The sequence below is a fragment of the Haliaeetus albicilla genome, chromosome 18 (assembly GCF_947461875.1).
Source record: "Haliaeetus albicilla chromosome 18, bHalAlb1.1, whole genome shotgun sequence".
Classification (NCBI taxonomy): Eukaryota; Metazoa; Chordata; class Aves; order Accipitriformes; family Accipitridae; genus Haliaeetus; species Haliaeetus albicilla.
Window position 1 is genome coordinate 27,456,646 of NC_091500.1, and position 22,398 is coordinate 27,479,043.

At 37.9% G+C, this 22,398-nt stretch overlaps 1 protein-coding gene across 16 annotated transcripts in view; it reads right to left on the reverse strand.

Annotated features, from left to right (window-relative positions):
* Positions 1 to 2,921: 2,921 nt before the first annotated feature.
* Positions 2,922 to 22,398, reverse strand: part of DST (dystonin) — a 307,062-nt gene continuing 287,585 nt past the window's right edge. For 7 of the 16 annotated variants that reach the window (XM_069805989.1, XM_069805986.1, XM_069805988.1 and 4 more), the window contains 14 exons: positions 21,615 to 21,758; positions 20,575 to 20,763; positions 19,666 to 19,795; positions 18,690 to 18,853; positions 18,191 to 18,353; positions 16,552 to 16,706; positions 16,312 to 16,386; positions 15,438 to 15,455; positions 12,255 to 12,372; positions 9,854 to 9,922; positions 8,890 to 9,086; positions 8,303 to 8,413; positions 5,375 to 5,498; positions 2,922 to 3,982 (listed from right to left, as the gene is read on the reverse strand). In XM_069805989.1, coding sequence (XP_069662090.1) covers positions 3,717 to 3,982; positions 5,375 to 5,498; positions 8,303 to 8,413; positions 8,890 to 9,086; positions 9,854 to 9,922; positions 12,255 to 12,372; positions 15,438 to 15,455; positions 16,312 to 16,386; positions 16,552 to 16,706; positions 18,191 to 18,353; positions 18,690 to 18,853; positions 19,666 to 19,795; positions 20,575 to 20,763; positions 21,615 to 21,758 — 1,923 coding nt within the window. In that variant the 3' untranslated portion in view covers positions 2,922 to 3,716. The remainder of the gene's footprint in view (positions 3,983 to 5,374; positions 5,499 to 8,302; positions 8,414 to 8,889; positions 9,087 to 9,853; positions 9,923 to 12,254; positions 12,373 to 15,437; positions 15,456 to 16,311; positions 16,387 to 16,551; positions 16,707 to 18,190; positions 18,354 to 18,689; positions 18,854 to 19,665; positions 19,796 to 20,574; positions 20,764 to 21,614; positions 21,759 to 22,398) is intronic. The other 9 variants (XM_069806002.1, XM_069805995.1, XM_069805994.1 and 6 more) reach the window with 3 other exon arrangements.

Genomic DNA, 22,398 nt, shown 5'->3' on the forward strand with positions numbered 1-22,398 from the left:
GATGCAGCAAAGCAGGTAATGCTTATTTTCCATCCCTGTGGTTCTTTACAGAACATTACAGCAAATGCTCAGCAACGTGTCCTCTTGCCACATACTGTGACCAACATACGTAAGCACTATGGCCCCTCTCTCCTATGCAAGCTGTGGGGTGTAGATAGTGTCGCCCGTCCTATGGCAGACGTCAGCAGAGGTGGCTACAGGTACCAACGTTGCTGCTGACTATGGTACGGCATAGCTGCTTCCATCAGAGTTTATTTTTATAAAATGCATTACTTTTTAAATTGAGATTGCATATAACCTCATCCCTATGCTTTTGTAAAGAGACGTGCCACAGGCAAAGCCTGAATTACTATTATTATTACTATTATTATTAAATTAATTATTATTAGCATGTAATTAAGAGGCTCACAAAATACCTAAGCTGAAGAAGCTGAGGATGCCTGGGCCACAAGGCATCACCAGCTCTTCTACTGGTGTTTTTTTACTTACAGGTTTCATCTGTAGATTTCAGAAAATTCCTATTTTGAAGACAGCAAAACGGAAGTGCAGAAAGCTGAAAATGACTGAAAAAGTAAAGCAGGCTTGAACTGAGCCAGCTTTTCCAAGCGGTCAATATACATTATTCATTAAACAATATGGTTGTCACAGCCAGAGGCTTTCCAACCCTTCTTCCCCCCCCGTCACCTCTGCTCCTTCACTGCACAGGAGAATCACAGAATATACAGAGTCCAAGGCACACTAAAAGGTTGAGTACTTACACTACTTACGTCCATCACATTGGGTGAATTTATGATCAACTCCTACTGCTAGAAAGATGAGAATAAAACGGAGAAAATGCCTCTCTGATGATGAGGTTATGTAAAAACTCAAGCGAATGATCAAGGTGGGGATATGGTTATACGGTTGATCCTTCTTCTCTCATTTATGCCGGTACCAAAAAAGAAATATTTCCGGATTACAGAAGATGGAAACTGAATACCACTTCTTTCTTTACAAAAATAGTTCACTAAAACTGAGCTACCTATCACTTACCGATAAGTCCACAATATGCCTTTTTCATGAAATTCTGCTGCTTTGTCCTTGGGTCCCAGAAATGCAGAGGATCCAATAGTTATTTTCAGACTTTTTCAGTATGATTTTTGTAACACAGGGAACAGAATTTTGGAAAGTCTCTTAGTTTTGGGAGTTCTTAGTATCAATCTAAAGTAGTTAAATCAGTTTTGGAAGAAGGTAATCGAGTAAGGTATAACATCTGGAGACAGATTTTTAAATACAATTCCTAGTCCTATTTAATTTACTATTAATTGGGTTTCCAACACTGGATCATTCTTTGAAGACCATAAATTCCCCACTGTGCCAGTCCTGGCCTCCCCTGTTTTGCAGTTGCCAACAATCCACGGAAATCCACTACTAAGTGGATTCTTTTAGCCGACATTGCGTTTCTCAGAGAGTGGTCACAGTTCTAGTATTTCTGTAAAATTACAACATAGCAACATGAAAATTCCATACAGTTGCAATATTAATAAAGCATTATAAATACATTTAAGCTAAGACCACAGTATACACACACGGTGCTTCAGTTAGGTGCCAGCACTACCTCATGCACAGGGAGCTGCTCTGTCCATTTGGGACAGAAGGAACTGAACTACGTACCTATTCTTGCAAAGGAGTTACTCAGATTTGCCATCCCTACCCCTTCACTATCAGTCCCGTGGTTACAAAATGCACGAAGAATGTCGCACTGGGCACCATGTCCTCCTACAGCCAAGTTGTCCATGCAAGTGCCTAAACTCTATCCTTTTTCCTTCTCCTGCAGACAAGCAGAGATGCCTCAGTGAGCATCTGTAGATGTAGACTACTTCTCTACCCAAAGGTGGTGTGGGGTTCCAAAAAGCACTGAAGTCATCCTGATGTATCTTAATGTTCTAGGAAAGCAATCACTGGATGGAACAGCAGCAACGAGAGAGATGAAACACGGAAAGATAAAGCACTGCAGCAGAGACTGATGCTTTAGTATTCAGTAAATGTGTGTGCTGACTCCCAAACCAGCTGCAGTAGGACTGGTTACTATCTGCTTACCAAAAAACCTTGTACAACTCCGTGTTGGAGGAAATCCTGACACAAGTGGATTTTGATCGATTGAATTATCTTTTGAGGATTATTTTGTTTTTCTGTTTCTTATAAACTGATTGTGTGAGTCAACTTGTGAGTCCGTAGGAAGCTCTGTGACAACTCAGAAATCATCGTCTTAGTAATACTGCCAGTGTTAGCAGCAAATGCAGATATCACCATTATGTGCATGTCATCAACTGAGCTTCTGCTTCGTTTTCAGCATGCTAAGGGACCAACCATAAACGAGTCTTCCCCTACAATTCCTGGACTGAAGGTACACCATTTTCTGGTATATGAACGGTCAGGTTTAGACTATTTGCTCTGCCACCCTGGCCAAATTCTACCTGAGTCTTTCTGATGTTATCAAAAAGCATTCTGCATGTCTAGGGATTCTGTCACTACTTACTACAGCATCTACCCAGCCATTCTACAGCTCTCCCATTTGAAGCTGCATCCTTTTTCCACTGAAAATGTACTATTATTAATCCTTTCAAAGAATCCATGAATGGCAAAAATATTTCACTGACAAAAAGAGCAACAGAATTACTATTTATGCCTTTCATACATGGTATATAAGTGTCACAGTTTAATATGGAGAAAATAATTGTCGACACACAATAATTACATATGACCTGACATGTGCAATTTAGTGTTTTATTAAACAAATACAGTAGCTAACCAAAATCTGATTGCTGATAATGGGAAATTACATTAAAGCCTATGGTAATTATTGGTCATCTGAAATTATATATGCCCTAAAACATAACGCAGAATATTATCTTCCTGTGAAGTAAGAAATACAATAGAAATAAAGTTAAGGGACATGTTTATTTTGGAGCTTTCTGCAAGCAAAATTGCTTTGATACAAAATGAGTTCAATGATACAGTGCTACCATCCACTCAAGCAAAAGAAAACCTCACATTTACATGAATACACTTTATATTGATATTCTTACAGAATAATAGTTTGGATATCCAGAATGTGTCTGGCCTCATTGAAAGCAATGGCACAGAAATGCTGCAAGGTATTGGAGTATCATATTACTGGGGAGTGCTTAATTAACTCTGTGAGTTCTCTGAGAGATGCTGTATAAATAAGGGTACTGTGAATGTGCGTTCGTATTCCTTAGTAGTTTTGACGTACATCCTTTAGTGTTTGTTTCGCTAGCTCAAAATGTGTCATTGTGTCTTTTGGCTTTTTAGTATTCTCTTTTTCTTTTTTCAAGAAAAATCATGAGGTATCCTTTACCGTTAACTAATGACATAGTGATAGGCCTATTTTATTGAGGTTGCAGAGACTTACTGTACATTCAGTACACTGTACATTCGGCAATTATTTTTAGTGTACTTTCTACACATTACTGTGTACAACTGTTAGTTTACATTAAAACTCTTCTCTCTTCCCACAGGATATGGCATAAACGAAAAAAAATCTGACAAAAATGATACACATAAAATAAGACGACAAATACACAAATAAGGCCATCTGCAGAATTAAAAATCCACCTCTTGCGATATTTCACAGTAATTTCTACATAATATTTTACATCTTACGAACTTAAATACTTAATGCAAAAGGAAAGACCTTTATGAAACCAATCATATTATCTCTTCAAGGACTTGTCTAATTTGCTGGCTAGTGGCCTTCTCTGAGGAGTTGGAATTTTAGAAGGCTTGGCTGATCCTGGCCGAGAACCTGCTCGGGGTGTCGGTCTGCTTGTAGCAGGAACAGTCTCTGACATATCTGAGCATACAGACTGGATTTCTGAAATGTCAAAGTCAGATGCGTCACTGCCTCGGCGGCTACTTGACCTACTGCCAGCCTTGCTTCCTGCTCGGCTTCCAGGTCTGCTTGGAGTTCTTCTGGTTTCTAGAAAGAGAGGAGATACCCATCAGTATTAGAGGTAATGATGAAAAAGGTGTGCAGGTCTTTCCTAGGTCTTTGGTGACCCCCAAAATTCCTCATTGCACAAACTAAATTTTAGACCTCTGCCAGGCAAGCTAGAGGATGCCATATCTCCCACTAAAGAGAAGGAAATGTGAGATCAAATGCTGAGACATAGTTAATTTGTCACTAGCACATCTCATTAAAAATATATTATCCTGGCAACTTTTCTTGACTTACTAGACATGCATTGTCTATTCACTCAACAGCCAGAACCTTTCTTTCCCCTGCCATTTTCTCAGCAATGAATTGAAAAAATTCAGTATCTGGCATCTTCATGCATTCAGGATTTCTCGATATAGGTACCTTGGAGATGCAGATGAATATCCTGATATTTAAATGTATACTCCTCTTTTTTAAAAATCAAAACCATACAGTTGAAAGCTGCAAGTAAACAAGGGCAGAGTATACATTCTCCCAAACAAAGGGCCCAGTAAATGACCTCTCAGTAAGCCCGCTAAAGTGAAAGCCTGCCCAGACAACGTGCCTTGAAGAAAAAAACCGCAACAAAGAATCTTAAACAGAAAATCATTAATGTGGTTTTTCATAATTTTCCAATTGAATATTGAATATTTTTGATCTTGACAAAACTGGTTCCCTGTATGGGTGAAGAACACCAAGTTGAAACTGAAATTTTAGGTGGCTCATTTTTGAAATCACCTATAAAAGACATGTACTCTCTGAACAGGATTTTCCAGTACTGCTCAGTATGCTCTGCAGAGCTTAAGATGTGAGGCAAAGCTAGAAGAGCTGTCTTCTGTTCTAACCATCTCACCCTCTCCCTTATACAGAGCTGCTCTGAGGATCCTGGAGAAGGATCCTGGAGAAGCACAGCTTCACTGTTTGCTTTTTTTGTATACTGTTTTAAAATTCTCTATGGGATATTTCATTAGTAAGGTCATCTACAGCTGCTCCCTGCAGTTGTTCTTTCAATCATGACTTGTCCATTTTTTTCAAGTGACCCCTTTGCTCCATCACAGCTAAGCATAACTTGAATACTGGGAAGAACTGAACCCTTTCTTTTTAGTAAATACTTCTTCCCTAGTTCCTTAGGCAGACACATCAGAGATACGATTGTCAAGAAGGTTGCAGTCATGAATTTGCACATCCAGACCTGAACACACCTGCTGTGCAACCATGTGAACAGAGGACCATTACCTTGATTATGTGCACCCTTGGCAATACTAATGTAGAGACAGTAGGACTTTCAATCCTTCCCACTCTTCTGACATGTCCCTCACATCCTAATGTGACCATAAGTGTTCAGGTGGAAAACCAAGCAAGTGGTAGATCAAGCTCTAAAATCAAGACACTTACCTGCAAACTGAGCTCTAACTCTGGTAGCTGCTGTTGACAGGATGCCACTGTCTTCTCCAGAGTGGAAACCCTTCCCTGATAGATATCCTGGCAATCTGAGTTTACTTCCTTGAATTGGTGTTCCCTATGCACAAAAAAAAAAACAAAACCCAAACCAAAAAAACTTTTTTCAACTGTCACTACTGAAGATAAGGTCTGGTATTAGGTAGTACATAGCTTACAATATGATCATCATAACAACATTCACTGTGAATCTGAAATGCTGGTTTGAGTCACTACGGACATTTTTCATGATGTGAAGTTTTGAACATTCCTTTAGCAGTTAGTATTTGAAGTAGTCCAAATGTAAACCAACAACAACAACAATCACTTCAGCAGTCTGTTTGACATTAACATTTCAGCATTCTTTGTGTGTATTTCAATGCATATAAAGAAAGAAAAATGCTACCTTCTTATAATTAGTCAAGCACGTAAGATTAGTTGATGGTACATGACTTAAACAGAGACAAGTACTTGAGGTTTTATGTCTGCACAGCTTGACTTTCCACCATTCTGACTGTGGTTATAGGTAGTGAACATATTTATTTCAATTTTATAAATATTTTGAAGGCAAAACAAAACCACCAAATTTCAAAAGCTTTTGCTAGGAAAAAAAAAAAAATCAGAAAAAAGACATAGGACTAATTTAAAAAGTTCTTGTTATCAATATATTGTCTGAAATGTCTCTATTCCACAGTCTTACCTTGCCTGCTTTCTCATTTCTGAAATAAAATGAGTCTTGATTTACAGCCTGCCCCAAATGGGAAGATTTCTTTCAAAGCCACAAGAATTAAATCCTCAAGTCTCAAAATGCATGTAACATACTAGATAGGAGGTGTATGCAAATAAGAGGAAAACTACAGTATTCATATTCATTTAATCAACACAAAAACGCTAAGCAAATATCCAAAAAGAAGAGCAAACACTGCAATGATGAATACGGTGCGTTGCGTGGCCTGGATCCCAGGATCTTGTGTTCTGTACCTTTGATCCCCATACATGGTGGGGTAGAATTAGGTAGGTACTGAAAACCAAGAAAACCAGAGGAGTGCGTTGGGAGCTGCCTAGAGCTAAGCACTGAGCAGAGGTCCAGCAGGAGCCTGTCCGGCAGCTGCCATCTTGGAGCACTTCTGGCACATCTGAACAAAAGAGCACTGAGATGCTACAGAGTAGACAATCTGCTGGCTCTGACAGGGATGGTCACAACGGTAAAACTCTCTTAAAAGCCAAGTACAAGTGCTTAACAGCCAGCCAGCCACACCTTGGAAATCTCAGCTACACAGAGACTGCTTGGGAGGATAAGAAGAAAGGGAATACTCGTCAAAGTGCTACTGCACTTTGGGCAAGGCACTGGGATACAATCACTGGTGCAAGAAGAAGACATCAAGCTTGTTCTTCAGTTTTGCCCTAAACCCAAATGCAGTCTACATATAAAATAAATAACCGCTCTCTTGGGCAGAAAATGCTGCAGAATGCCTCGGAAATTCAGTGCAACCTACCCCACCCCACTCATTCCATTTATAATCTTAAACCATGGTGGTTTACATAAAAGAAACTCACTGAATCCACTGGCAGTTGTAAGAGCAGGTGAGAAATACAATGGCACCATTTGAAATCAATGCCAACTGCTTTCACCTCATTGTTACTCAAATGAAAACAACACCCTTCCATGTCTATAAACCCTTCAAAGTACCATCAATTAATCTTACAATTCAGTTACCAGCTAAGAGATGAAAGAAAACACAAGAATATACTAGAAACTGACAACTGACTAAACTTCGTGCTATTGTTAATCATTCTAAGCAACAGCACCATGTGCTTGAAGTGCTGTACACATACACACGCTTGCAGTGTGCACAAGTAACACACCCACTTGCACAGAAGGAGGGAGTGAAAAGTTTGTTATGCATCTTTGAGCAAAGCCATGCCGAGGTCACGTAAACTTAGCACCAGAAGGTGCCACATAAATAGCAATAGGCATCAAAGTGCAGCTTTGTGAAAAGCAGATATAACAGAGGTGATGGTAGCACAAGCTTCCCCTCACCAAGCCCTCCGTCTAACCCAGAGCAAGGGTAACTCCTACAAGTGACAAGTCAGTTTGCAGCCTGATCCAGCTGCAATCTTTTCACTGACTGTAATGACATTAGAGAAGACACTTTGGCTCCAAGACCATTCAAATTTTGGTCATACAGCTTAATTGCCAGCACAACCCTAACTGCTACTCTAGCAACTTCTATGTAAGTCATGGGCTGGAAATAAGACCAAAGCTCGTTTCCTGTTAAGTCATCAAATAGCTATCTTAGTAGAGCAACAATTGGTCACTAGCTCCCTAAACAAAACCTTCAGTTGTTGGAAAGATTTATATATCACAGTCAGTCTTTTGTGCCATCTTCTTCACAGTGATTGGGTATTTCTTTATTTAGTGATTTTGCACTGGAGATCATGATTTATTAATCTCATTCCTGCAGTTCATGAATATTACAGTACTTTATGAACTCAAAATAAACAATTTTAGGGAAAAAACCTTCAAAGTATATGAACTGTTTTATTTAAAACAAAACAAAAAAAACCACCCCAAAACTTCTCCACATTTGCTCAACCAGTTCATTGCATACTGTTACAATTTATTAGCCATTTGCACCTTAAACATAAATTCATTGAGGCTGAGTTTTCCTAAAAGTCAAACCCCATAACAACAGAACATCAAAAAGAAGACTTGGGGGGGGGGGGGGGGAAGGAAAGAAATAGTTTGACAAAGGTCTAAAAGACAATGCATTAATATGCAAATGTTGTTGCAGCTCTGAAGCACTGAAACTCTAGTGGCTGTTAGTGAAGTGACAGTTTTAGTGAAGGAAGGTCATTAGACTAGAATCTCTGTCCTTACTGTACCTCTGCAGCTGACCCTCGATCGTCTGAGGTTTCTGGTGCCTTAGAAGGAGTTGAAGTTTTGCTGTTTGTCAACCATGGTTTACCATAGTTGCGTGTTAAATGATGTGGTGTCTGTATGAAACAATGGCAAATCAAAACATGAAGGACAGTAGATGGAAAACAATGTCATGGAGAAGGATACCCAGGCTTTCACAGGGAGATCAAATCTCATAGTAGAAATAAAAACTAAGCAGAAAGAGTTATGACAAATGTTCTGAAACAAAGAGATGGCAGAGCTTTTTTTTTTTTTCTTTTAAACTAAATGGAGGGGTAGATTGCTCTTTGAGAGCAATTCCGAAATTGCCAGTTAGTTCATGCAGCACCTTAAAAGTAAAGAATTCTTCTATTCCTGTGTCGCAAACAAACAGCAGAGGAAATACACCGAAAAGACTTCTCAGATCCTCCCCAGACTATGAAATAAAATTGAGATACTTCTTCCATATCAACTAGGGAAAGCACCAATATTGTTGGAGCAAGGGGGGGGGCGGATAAAAAAAAAACCTGTAACCCATTTGTTAACCAGTGCAGTTTTGCATGTTTCTCCTCACCTTTGGAGTTGTAGCAACTGCTTGCGGGGCAGCTGCCTGGCCAGCTTGACTTGACAGAGAAGTAGATCTGTTGGGAGAAGCACCCCTTGAAGAGGGTCGTGATCTACGGCCCCTTGGTCGGAAAGCTGCCATGCTCTGACTGGCACCATCTGCCAAAATGAACTTTTCACGCAGCTCCACATTTGTCCTCCCTTTAGCTGCAGCAAAGAAAGGTGTTAATTTAGTCAAGACATGAAAATCGTCACAAGGCTGTTTATTGTCATTTTTGCCATGCCAACTCCAACAGATTTTAAGAATAAATAAAATGCATTAATGTGTAATGCATTTATTTTGGACACAGAAGAGTTATGTGCAGAACTCACTTATTCTAATACTTTATGCCAGCAGGAATGAACCACTGTCAAAGGAAGTCAGCGTGATAATGGAATGCTCAACATGCTGAATCATTGTTAATCAATCAACTATTGATACATAGACACAACCTGATGAGCAGTTTTGCTAACTCTACAGCTACTCATAATAAATACTACTTGCTTGGATGTTCCAGAAGAAATTGCTAAGTACAAATTACAGGAAAGCAGCAAATATATTTATTCAAAACTACAAAGTTATGTAGTCTGGCAACATGCAATGATGAACATAAAATCCAAACTATGATGAGGTAATTGGTGGCTAAGCACTCACACACACATACAAACACAAATATGAGAGAATGTTCCGCAAGAATAGATGCCAAGACACGTTAGCATTTAACTGTGTCAGTGTGAATGACAATTGTTTTTGAAACACTCTTCAAGCGTGTCAAAAAAAATTAGCTTGCAAAGCACCAGCCCGTGTAGGAACACATTAAGCTAATATGATGGGTGAAGCATATTGTTAAAAGTATATATATTTAAAAAGTGGGAAGGAAATGAAGACAGAGGAGAAGAGGAGGAGAAGGAGACAAAGAGAGGGGTTTGCCAACCTATAGTAGGCTGAGTGGTAATTGAAGAGTTTGATTCCGAACGTAACATTTTACTCCCATGATGATGAACTAGAAAAAATGACACAGGACATGGGTCACATTAAAGAAAATCATTAGCAGGAGAAGAAATCAAGTACAGCAGCTGCATATGCAAGAGACTCGGAGCACCAGGCCAAAAGACAGGACTCAGAGCAAAAGCTGTCTCTAAGCGCTCTGAGGTGAGCTCTCAAAGGTCTCCTAGGCAAAAAGGAAACAGCGCTTGGACAGACTCAGCTGCAGTCCCAAGTATACTTGTGTAATGCTATTTATCTGCTGACATAAAGAAGTAATATAAGCTACAATGATTTTATATAACTAGGTCCAATGCTTTTAAAGCTGTTTATGACAACAGTTCTTTGAAATGTGATATATCCAAATACATGAGAAGCCCTTGGCAGAAATGCAGATTTGCTAGGTGAAGTGCTTAAGGAAAAGTCTGATCCTGCACCACTGACATCCATGACTACTTTGCATCACTGACTTCAACAAGACTAGGATTAGGTTCCAATGCACAATGTCCAGTGTCTCGATGATTTTAGAGATTGGTATTCCTTTAGACCCACTATACTGACTTAGACATCTGCTCATGTATTTCCCATGAAAAAGTGATAAAGTACTATAGAAAATACTACAGAGATACATAGAATACACGGTTTATTAAAGAAAAGGGGATAAAGTTCCAAAGGACTCTTAATTGGAGGACAGTAATAAGTAATTCCAATAGATTATTTAGTTTTTAAGTACTGTATCTCTCAGCGTCAACCCAACTGGAATTGCAAGTGTCTACCTGTCAATAGGCCTGAGAAAAATCTTTGGGATACATCAAAACTAATCAAGTCAACCCTTCAATGAAGTCAGATATTTTGAGGCACATTTCATTTTCCACTACTGTGCACTTTTGAGGAACAGGAGTAGAAAGCTATAAAGTAAGGATGGTTCTGCAGGCATAAATGACTTTCCTATAGTAGCAGGTGCAGAATCAGGTGCTAATTTTCAGTTAGACCTGTGGTCCAACACCAATAAATGTAATATTACTGTTACATTTCTTTAGTAAACAATATATGCAATATATTGGTAAGCAAAAGGACTATTTTTAATACTGCTGAAAAACTCAGATGTCATTACAAGGTTATGACAGCTCTTTTATGACACTATGATAAGAAGTTTCATGGTAGCCTGTAGACAAAGGTTTCTAGGCATTAGTGGCACACTGTCAGTCCTTATGGCGTTTTGTGGTAGCTTCTTTTTGGACGTAACATCCTTGACTTAGCATGACAATTGCTACAAATACAAGCTCTCCACCCTCTCAAGGTCTGTATCAAACTGTTTAGAAACCCTGGTCCCAAAGTAGGAGCTGTGTGAGACAGCGGACACTGAAGTAAGGTCTCCAGGACAGCTAATGTCTCTGTCTTCACTAACTCACTTGCTTCTCCTGAACTCCTTTGTACTGTTCTTGCGCTGTTACAATATTGATTGCGATCCTACAAAACCCCTGAGAGGTAAAAATGCAGTAAATTTAATGCTGCTAGTTAATGGGATAGAATTACCTAGTTACAGAATGCCAAGCTCACTCTCAACACAGTCATTATTATACTTTCTGCAATTTTACTACTTGGACTACTTTTGACTTGTGTCTCCCAATCCCTTCACAAATGGCTTCTTTCCTATCTCCAGCTGTTCCTCCAAGAATGGTGCTTGACAGAGCCTACTTTCCCACTACAGAAGCAGGCTTTCATTACGTTGCTGTGTACTGACAAAACAATGCATTTGATACAATGCCCTGGAAGGCATGGCAATAGAGCTCTCCCTGCTTCCCCAGAGCACAAAGTCCTCCTGACCAGAGCATTTTCCAATTGCTTGGTACAAGGCTCAGGGCCCTGCAAAGTGTTTCTGGGGAGGATGCCAACGAAAAGACAGGGCTACGAAAGCAGAGCCTGAAAGCCTGGGTGCAGCCACTAGCCAGAAAAGTTTTTTCCATTGTTGTTACTCTTCAATTCAATTGCCTTAAAACTGCTCTCTTGTCAAGAGAGGTTTCTGTGTGCTATTTCTGCAAAGTCATACATGCAGTTTACATGCCATAAACTCTTATCTGGGCTCAGTTCAATTCTTAATTACACCACTCTAATGCTGGAGGAACTGCACAGAAGACAACACAGTTATTCTAGACATACATCAGTACAAGTGAAGAGGATCTTAACCATGGGATTTAAAGTTTACAAAAACAGATCATTACATGACATTTTGTGAGATGATGTTTACAGAACTGGCATTTTATACAATTCAGTCTCCATCTTGAGACAATGAACAGTGACTATATCCAAATAATTATCTGCACGTCCATTTTAACAGTTGTGTTACATACCCCTGCAAGGATCATTTTTTACTAAGAACTCATCAAGCGCCATCCAGCCACCTCCAACACGAACCATGACTGTACTTCTTAGGATACGAACAAGGCGCAGTTGTTGAGAGTCACCAAACTGCAATTAAAAAAAAATTTAAAAAAAAATTAAAAAAATCAAACAACAGTCTGAGGTTCTCAGTCATTCAGATGCAGTTCAGTGCTGATAGGTTAAAAATCAGACACCTTAAAAAGTTTATTTTGATATTTAATAATTAGTAAATGCTAAAAAAATCAGATTTATTTATGCAGATTATTAAAGCTGTTAAGATTTCGAATCAGATGCCGCTGCATTAATCCAAAGGAGATGGCAGGATGGTAAGAAAGAATCTCAGGTTTAATTTTATGCTTGATTCTCAAGTGTCTGAGCTCATAAAAGAAGCAAAATTAGTAACATATTATTTAATTGGTTACAGTCTGCATTTGTGCACATTAATGAAGACCTATTTGCATTACTTCATTGTTAAAATAGTAAGCAAACTCTCTTCTGCAACAGCCTAGTTTTTAATAACATCAGCTGAAAGGAAGGCAGCATTGCTTTAAATGATCAGTATGTGGGCTGGAAATTCAATGTATTACGAATGTTGCACAGTTCTATCAATTGATTCATTTACAGGTGTATTTCCAGTTACAGCAATGACACTGCTCGCCTAACAACGCGGTGCACATGGGGAAGGGAACACTGAAGAAGCAATAAATGATTGATAGCTATCATTATTGTCCTTTGTTATAAACTGTTGCTCCTCTGTCTACACATCGAGGTTCTTCACAATTAAAGGTACACAAAAACCTGTTTCATACTAAATCTTGTACTAGCCCATTCTTCCTTTGGGCTGATGGCCAGGCCTATGTTTTGTTCCTGGACCCTGTATAACAAAACCTGTATGGAGTATCGCCATTCAAATCCGGATCAAAGAAAACATGACCAAAACGTTGACCACACAATCTCATGAAAACTAACCAGAAGAATTCAGTACTTTTTAGCCAGGGCCACTAAAATATTTATTTTGATATCAGATCATCAGGCCAAGTGTAGTGCTTTCACACACAAACATGCAGAGCACTCACTGACACCAATGGGAATCAAATTGTCCCTCTTTGGGAAAATCTTTGACCCTTGGAGAAGGATGGCCATAGTTCAACTGTACCTACTTGCTCCAGTGAGGGGACTGAAATGCTTTAAATGCAAACCACACAAACATGCTCCCTACTTGTTAAATGACTTCAGTTGTTTGGTACTACTTAAGCCAAGAAGAGAGAGTAAGTTTAAAGGAATATTACTTTTAGGAACCAAACAAAAGTAAAGCTTGCTGCTTAATTCAATAATAAAATTCGTTGTTATATATAAGAACATTCACATGAGCATTACTTTTTAATAATGCATTCAGTATGTGCTGAACAAAGAACCATTTTACATATGCAGATCAAAGTTAAGAAGAGAAATGGCATCCAAATCGATGCTGTTTATTTTCATTGGCTTGTTTCTAAGGTGAATTTTTTCTAGGTTTTAAAGATCCTATCTTTTTTCTTTATTTATTTTTTCCCCATCCCAATTTAATTCTTCAGTTAGACTCCATTAGGCAACTATACCAAGGGTCAGATACACTTTGGAAACTGCCTAGGCTGTGGTTAATTCAGACAGTGGGGCTTCTGGAGAATTAACGCAGGTATCTATCAAGGCATTTTTCCTAATAGCAATACAGTCAATTTCTTTCTTAAAATGGATATGGCCTGGATACCAACTTTCCTTGAACAATATTTACCATTGTTTAAAGTAATCAGAGGTAAAAACACTGGGATAAAAACATAAAGGAAGTCTAGTTTAAGCTACAAAAAGGACTGTTCTTGACAGTAGCCATATAACATCACCGTCACTGAAGCCAACTTGCTGTAAGTGCTTTTTACTGTGATGCTGTTCTGTACCAGTAAGAGTTAGATGCTTTCAAAACATACTGGGTTTTTCCCAGATCTAACAGTACAGATGGCAGATAAGAGGATTAACAGAATTTCAAACAGTCTTTTCAGATAGAGGCTTGTTGTATATGTGGAAAACATTTTAAATTATTACTTAGATATACTGCTTGAGGTATGTGGTAAGATTACCCACTGCTCTTTGTGCTTTCTTCTATACTTCAACAGGCTTTGCCAATAAATAAGAATGCAACTACATTTTCAACATCTCTAGATTTAAAATGGCTAATGCTGTTAACACCAGCATACCCAGAATGGATTATACATATTATTGCCTTTGTAAGAGCATGAATAAGATACTAATGGTATCCAGTTTGTGTAACGTATTTCCATTCTCATAAGGCAAGCATGATTTAACAATTTAAGAAGCTGTGTATCAGCATGAACCACAGGAGTAAGCGAGCACCAGTTAAGAGTATCCTCTCTGTACCACTGTACAGTGCCACTCTGGCATGACTCACTGATGACCCAATTGACAAAAAGTATTCTCAAACACAGCTCCAATATACTATAGACCTGCCATAGCTCTTTGAAAACACTTTGGGAAAGGAAACAGTCTAAACTGGAACAGCAAGTTTAATTTGCCTATTTCCAAAATATGTATTTAATGATTCACTGCGTTAGTATATAAAATACCAACAATCAGCCAGGTTCTCTCAGTCTGCTTGACTGCACAGGGATTTTTTTTTTTTCTGAAGATGAAAGCATTTTTTGCCTAATTTGCAATAAATAAGTGATATGACACTGGGATCTGTGTTTACTGTGATTAGCCTTTAATCTGATAGCCTAAAAAAATACAACATAGAATTCTGAAGCATTCTGCTATAAAACTGAAAACTGAGAAAATAATAGTAATACTAAAATTGCAGTTTAAATGCTCAAGATTTTTTACTATGGGGATTGCTGCTGACCATTATCTGGTTCCTTTAAAAGTAATCTCCTTAATGAAGAAAATGGCCAAAAAAGCAGGTGAGGGATTGAAGAAGAGGGATCCTGAGACAAAGGAATGTTCCATAGCATTTAAAGAAATACCACAGCTGACCAGCAATGAATTAGCTGAAGATGAAAGGATGGTAAGAAGACTGAACATTGCAAGCTTAAATCACTATGTGTTAGGAAAACAAAAAAAAAAAGAAAAAAAGAAACTTCATAACACATTCCACTGGTTTATACCTGATTTCCCAGGAAGAACTGATAAGAAATGAAAAATGGAAGAAAGACACGATTAGTTTACAGGAAATTCTCTATATGACTCAAGAACACATGCAAACTAACACATCAGACATTCTAAATAAAGTATCTACTTCAGAGCAGGTAGCTAACCATCCGGAGACTGAATATTGAAAAATATTCAAGGCCTTTGTTTCCTTCCTATTGCTGTCTTTCTGGTCTTTTACAATCATCTACAAGTACTCAGTAAACTCTCTTAGCCAAATATTGCATATTTCATCTCAAATTGTTCCGGGTATTGAATCTAGGGGTAGAGATCTTTCTCTACAATGTGGTATTTATTTTTCTGTGACCTAAAATCATTCTGCAGATATCTTAACATGTTTCTTGTACTTCTTCAGAAGGAATAGCATGCTCCAATAAAATAACAAGGGAGGATAAAAGTGACTGAATACACTTTGGTAAAAGATTTTAAAAGTACAACACAATACCACAGGAAAATACCACTGTTTCTACGAAACTAACAGAAAATCAGCTACAGTTTAAACACTTCAGGTATCCAGGCAAAAAGATTGGCTTTTAAGGATCTGTTGTATGTATGTATGCATGCATGCAGTTAGCTTTTAGAAATTCCCATACATTGAAAACAGTTTCAGCAGTTTCAGTGAAAATAAATATAAGCAGCAGCTTTTTCCCATATTTTTAGCCTATATGTTCTAACAGGAAAAGAACCACAAATTTAGACAAGCTTAAAGTAAGAAAACATATAGTTGTCATACAAATACCTGTAAATTAATATAGCCTAGTTCCTTGTATAACCATGTCATACGAAGAATCTCTAAATTGAAAGAACTAAGAAGGTCCTTAGAAGACTTACCCTGTACTTGTTATCCCCAATCTGTTCCACTTGAAACCGCTTTGCACATTTACATTTAGCTACCTGTCTTGTAACCTGCAAAAAAACACAACTGGATGATTACTTTACTGGTAATATCACATTTCTAAATATCTGTGTAACTGGTAAACTTCAAATCACGTAGGAGTGCAAATAAAATTACTCATTAAAGAACATGACTGCAGTAGAATAGAGTGCAATCTAAGAAAGCAGAAAATGTACCTCATCTTCAATTTTGTCAGCATCTGTGAGAGGCTTGTATGCATCCTTGTTTGGATGAAGAGCTGCTACAAATTCGTAGTAGTCAATATATCCATCACCATCTCTATCAAAAATGTCTGCAACAGCACTCATTTCAAGCCGGCTTGTTGGGAATTCTGTAAGATAAAGACAACAACAAAAGCTAAGTTTTTTGGCTTTTCAATCCCATTACAATGAAAGGCTTTATCACAAACATTAAAAGGTTTTTAGACACTAAGTGACAGACAATGCTTATCAAAGAACCCAAGGACATTCAACAGAGCGAAGGAATCTTTCTGAAAAAACAATCTGGATCTTCAGTGTTACCTAGATATTGGATTAAAATGAGTATCATAGTGTGGCTTGAAGAGAGACACAGAAGCAAGAGCACAGATTAAACTGTAAGATATATGTATTATTATTTTTTTTTAACATTTTGACCTTCAAAGTGCATAAGATACCACAGATTAACAAGATAAATTGTTAGTGAGGAAAGGTCAACCAAGAATTTCACTGCTAATTAATGCAAGGCCTTCCCACTGCAGAAACATGCACGGTGTTTCGTGAAACCCTTCTTTAGATCAAGTTCATAGCAGCAGAATATTAACCCACGCAGAGATTCTCTAGGAAACGGTCAAGACGGTGAACAGGGATTAAATCATGAGTACTCATAAATTATAACAATTTGGTAGCAACTGAGTTAAATGAGTAAGTTAACCTCTTGGTGGTATCAGGGTTTTTTTCATCAACTTCTGCCAATTCATGCAAAACAGCGATGTGCACATATAGTGACTGTATTACTGCATTTTCTAAAGCAGGGGGGGAATATACACACTACAATATTCTTGTACTAAGTAACTTTAACATGAGATGCTAAAAGCAGCCCAATTCTGATTCTTCACTGCTGAAAGCAAAAGTCTCTATAATCTGAAGATAAACGACTATTTTTAGTAGGCCCTTATCTATTGAGTCAGTTGCTAAAGGCAAACGTGATCACACAGAGACATGATGTGGAAGGCTTATGTTACCACCAACTGTGCATACCTAAGGAATACCAATCCATCAGGAAAGCTAGGAAAAGTCCCTTCCTGGTCTGATTGCTTGACATTTTCATCCTCATTATAAAGGTATATGAACACGGTCATGGTTCATGCAAACACTGGTTTCAGAAATTACATGGTTTCCTTCTATAATTGAAACTATTCCATATATAGTTCTTCAATAAAAATCATATGATCATATGAACTGATTTTGAAAATTATCTGTAGGTTTTAAGGTATGTTTTACTGTTCAGACTAATAAATCGAAAGTAATTGTTGGAGTGGCTAGTGTACTGTAGGAATGACAATCTGGGTCCAGTAAACCAGTAAACTATTAATTAGCCAATAATATAAATGTGACCTTTGTCATCTCATTCACGACGTAAAAGAACTAGAAAGTTTCTAGAATCTAGAAATATTTTCAAGTAAAATAATTATAGTTTAAGGTAATCATAATTAATGACTTTGAAAGGGAAATCTGTGACCTAACACAATAAACCACATAGGGTACACTATATAGACAGTAAGACTTCATGAGATGTTTGTTCCAAGTCCAACACTGAGTTAATTTTAAAACTTACTTGAAGAAAGAATTCCATCGATAAATTCCTGCCTTGTTATCTTTCCATCCTGATCTTTATCAATCCTCCTAAAGAAGTCCATCACACGAGACTTCTTATGGTTCATCCATCGCATGTATTTTTTTCTCCAAATATCAAAATCAAAGTTGGCAAATTCTCTCAGCTTAATAAAAAAGACAAAGAACTTTTTTCAGTTGAAATCAATCAATCTAGAAAATCAGTGAGAGAGATACTATCTGCGTTCTTTAGAATAACTGGTTCTTTGAGGACCTATATAAACACTTCAAACATCTTAACTCTCCTCACATTTAAAATGAGAATGACAGCTTTTAAAGCATGTTAAAGCACGTGTATCACAGTGTTTTCAGTTAGCTGTATCATACAATATAATACCACAAATACGGAAGTTGTTTACAGTATTTACAGTATTGACAATTTAATCCAGGGTAAACAAAATTATGCAAAAAGTATGTATATTCTTGTACAGTCCTTTTCTGACCTCTTCAAGTCTGTCCAAAGCATCATTAAGTTTTCTTCTCCTTTCCAAGGCCAGAAGCCAGACTTGCTGCCATTTGCTGACTAAAAGGTTTACCCGAGGATTTTTGGTTTCGATTTGGGCCTGGGCTGCTGATGGATATACGCCTGGTGTTGGGGAACGCTTTCCTGTTAAAACATGATAAAATGTGTAAGTCTCACCCTGTTCAAACAAAACATTCACGTTAAAGGTACTTGACCTTCCTAAAACTGCTCCTTCCTGTCCCAAATAATGAGCCCATACCCTGATATGATTCCATCTAATGGGATTTTTTTTTTTTTTTTTTTAACACCATTGCTGGGGAAGGACCACATGGTGGTTAAAGTATCTCTTGTCTAGTCAGAAGCAGCTAGTAGTGCCTGCACCAGTGAAGCTGCACAGTTTAAATAAAATCTTTGCAAGTCTCTCAGAGTTGCAAAGTAAACAACCTGATTTTAGAAGCAGATTCCATGTATGGGTAAATATAAAGTACAATGGGTAAGTATATCTAAAAAAACAAAAAGCAATTTCCTCACTTGATTCACTTTCCATTCAACTTCACTGAACACACTTTCTAATTGGATCCATATAATTTCACAGACAGTAAGAGCAAAATTTTGTCTCTACATCTTTATGTAAAAGAAGTTGTTTACACTTTCAGATAATGGTAGATTTGCAAAGACTCAGCACATGCACACTCTTAGAAGTTTAATAGCACATGAAAAGCTGCACACTTTAGAAAAAAGTATTCAAGAAGTATAGGACAAAATCTAAAAATACAAGTCTGCTATGAGAAGTTACCTCACAATGCAAAATGAGGGATAATTAGAAAAATCAGCCAAGAGAATTTCACCCAGTTTCACTAGAAGCTAATCAAACCTATTAGATTACTAATAATTTGTTATCTTCATAGATAGAGCAATGATGTGTGTGACCTGCCGCAAAACACTTCATTACGTACTGCCTGCTCTCCCCTTATCAAGGACAGGAATATGAGATTGTACTGGAGTGGATTCAAGTGCCTTTCTTTTATAGGTCTTTGTAACTTTATCCACATCAGGTTGTTTTCTGGTCATTTCCTCCATGAATGTCTGCAATCAGATAGAGATGGTTTTAATTCACAATACACAAAAGTGACCACAGGAATGAAAACCACATACAATAGCAAAACACCAAAGTTACAAGACTGGCACAGAAAGCCTCTTATAATGCCAGCCTCACAAAAAAGACACAGATAAAGGTTTTAGTAGGTAAGAAAAATCAACAGTGTAAGATTTTAAGACCACTATGGCCTGGCTGTTAAAGGAAGGTTACATTTAAAAAAACAGTCTGTCAGACTCCTTCATTAACTGTGTAGGGTGAGGTGACGTACTACAGAATTTTGACTCTGAGTACTCAGGTGTTCCTTGCTGTCCAGACTGCAGTTCACAAAAGTGAGACAGCTCTGGTGTGTAAACTGGGGTATGAGCATTCACTGCACCAGCAGCTCCTTCTGGCACTTCATGAATGTATTTTTGAAATCCAATCAGTAAAGCCACACTGCAACACTAGTTATAAGGCAGCAGCACTATCATATATTTCATGTGGGGTTTTTTTATCATTATTATTATCTTCCTTGTTCCTATAGGGAGTTGTAGGTTTGCTTTAGAACAATGTGGCACTGAATTGTTTGGTTGGTTTTTTACCTCTTCATTGAATGAACTACGTGCACATCCTACACGTACAAAACACACAACTGAGTATCTGAAAAGGGATTTGATTATTAGGAAAGAAAATAGCTAAGGAGATTCACACTTGATTACGAAGCCTAGCTGAGATGTGAGCACCATTTGTGGAATGTGTAGGACACATATCACTTAACATGCCTTACCTGATGTTCGGCTATAAGTGCTTTAACTTCCTCAATCTCCTGGGGGATAACCTCTTTATCTTTTTCAGTAAGTGTAGTCTCTGCCCACTGCAACCAGGACAGCAAAGCTTCCAGCAGTTCCTGGTTAGCAATAAGTCCAGCCAGAGCTCCTGACAGTCTCTGTTGATGTTGTTTAGCCCATGCTAAGACCTTGATAAAAGAACCAATGCATGAGTATGTGCACATCTGAAATTCTTTAAAATGCATTTAAAATTGTTCTGATAACTGTAAACCCAGAGCTTCCTCCCAGGCCTATTGATGTTTGACTTTCAAAAGTGCTAGATGCAGTGGCTGATCACTAAAGGTGCTAGGTAACTAGAATTCCCAATTCAACACTTTTTTTTCCACAGATGTTCAGGATTAGGTGCTGTTAAATGCAGTAAATAGCACACTCAGGCAACATATTAAGAACTTTATCAAACAATAGGTATAAGTTAGTGAATCATGCAGGATTTTGGTGTCCACCTTCCTCTTGAACACTCCTGAAGCCACGCTTTGCTAACACCAGTATTTTGTTTTTCTTTAAACTTAATATACACAGAAAACACCACCTTAGCAGCTGAGAGTTTGGTACACTCTCTGAGACCTATTTGCAGCCACTTAAATAATTTGGAGATCTTCTAGATTAAGAATATGTTGGACTCAAATCCTCCTTAATGCAATTAGAAAATGCTTCAAGTTTGCCCTGTATTTTCTTTCCTTTGTAACTTTAAAGTTTGTCCCTAGAAACTACTGGCTTTCTTCACGTGGGAAGTGTCAGGCAGTATTTCCTTTAACACATACAAAGAAGCTTGACCATCTGCTTTAGTTCTTAAAGCCCTATAAGTTTTAAAATAAAACCTAGGGAAGCATGGTATTCACATCCATCACGGCGGGTATTTTAAATGTTTAGTTCTCAACAGCTGGCTCATTTCCTCCCAGTGTAACTACTATGTTAGTTGTCAGCTATGTTCCAATCAAAGATGGACTGTTGCATTGAAGATGACTTGGCATATACTGACCTCTTCAAACCTGGCTCTGATGATTGTTATCCAGTGCTTAACAGTGGTGATGGAGTCTGGGTGGCAGATAGCTAGGATAGCTTCTCCCATACCTGTTGCTTTATTCAGTTCTGCCTTTTTCTCTTCCAGTTTCTTCATAAATTCCTAAACCAGAGGTAACCATTTCAATTACATGTTGACAAAATTTGCAAGAGAAATCTGAGTGCATAATATGGAAGGTCACGAGCCTCTCAATTGCTCGAACAGATTCAACTCGCAAGAAGCATGTTTAATTTCTCTGAGAAGTTAAAAAAGTTTATAAGGCCTATTCCACATAAAGTACTAAATGAAGCTCTAAAACTCTTTACCCCAGCTTGCCACTCCTTAAAAGCCCACCATACTGTAAATACTTGAGACACATATGCCCTTATTAAAAAAAGAAGGAATTACAGCATTTTAGAAGTGCTGTAAATCAACGATGTGATGGTTAGAATCATTATTGGCAACATTTCAGATGACTTAGTTTGTCTGTCAAGTTATTCTTCACAATATATTCTTCACAATAAACTATCAAGCTCCTAGCAGAGGCTGGAAATGTCCAACTATAATTAACATGCTCAGACAAGATGATAGAGAACTTCAGGAGCAGCTATACTAAACTAACACAAATGTGAAAACTCAGCAGCTGAGGGGGAGAGAGACAGCAAGAACAGGGGCAGAGGCTACTAATTAAGCAGCTGTTTTCAGAGGCACTGCCATGTGGGAAAAATCTTGTAAAAGCAAAAGGATGTTTACAGCTTTAGAC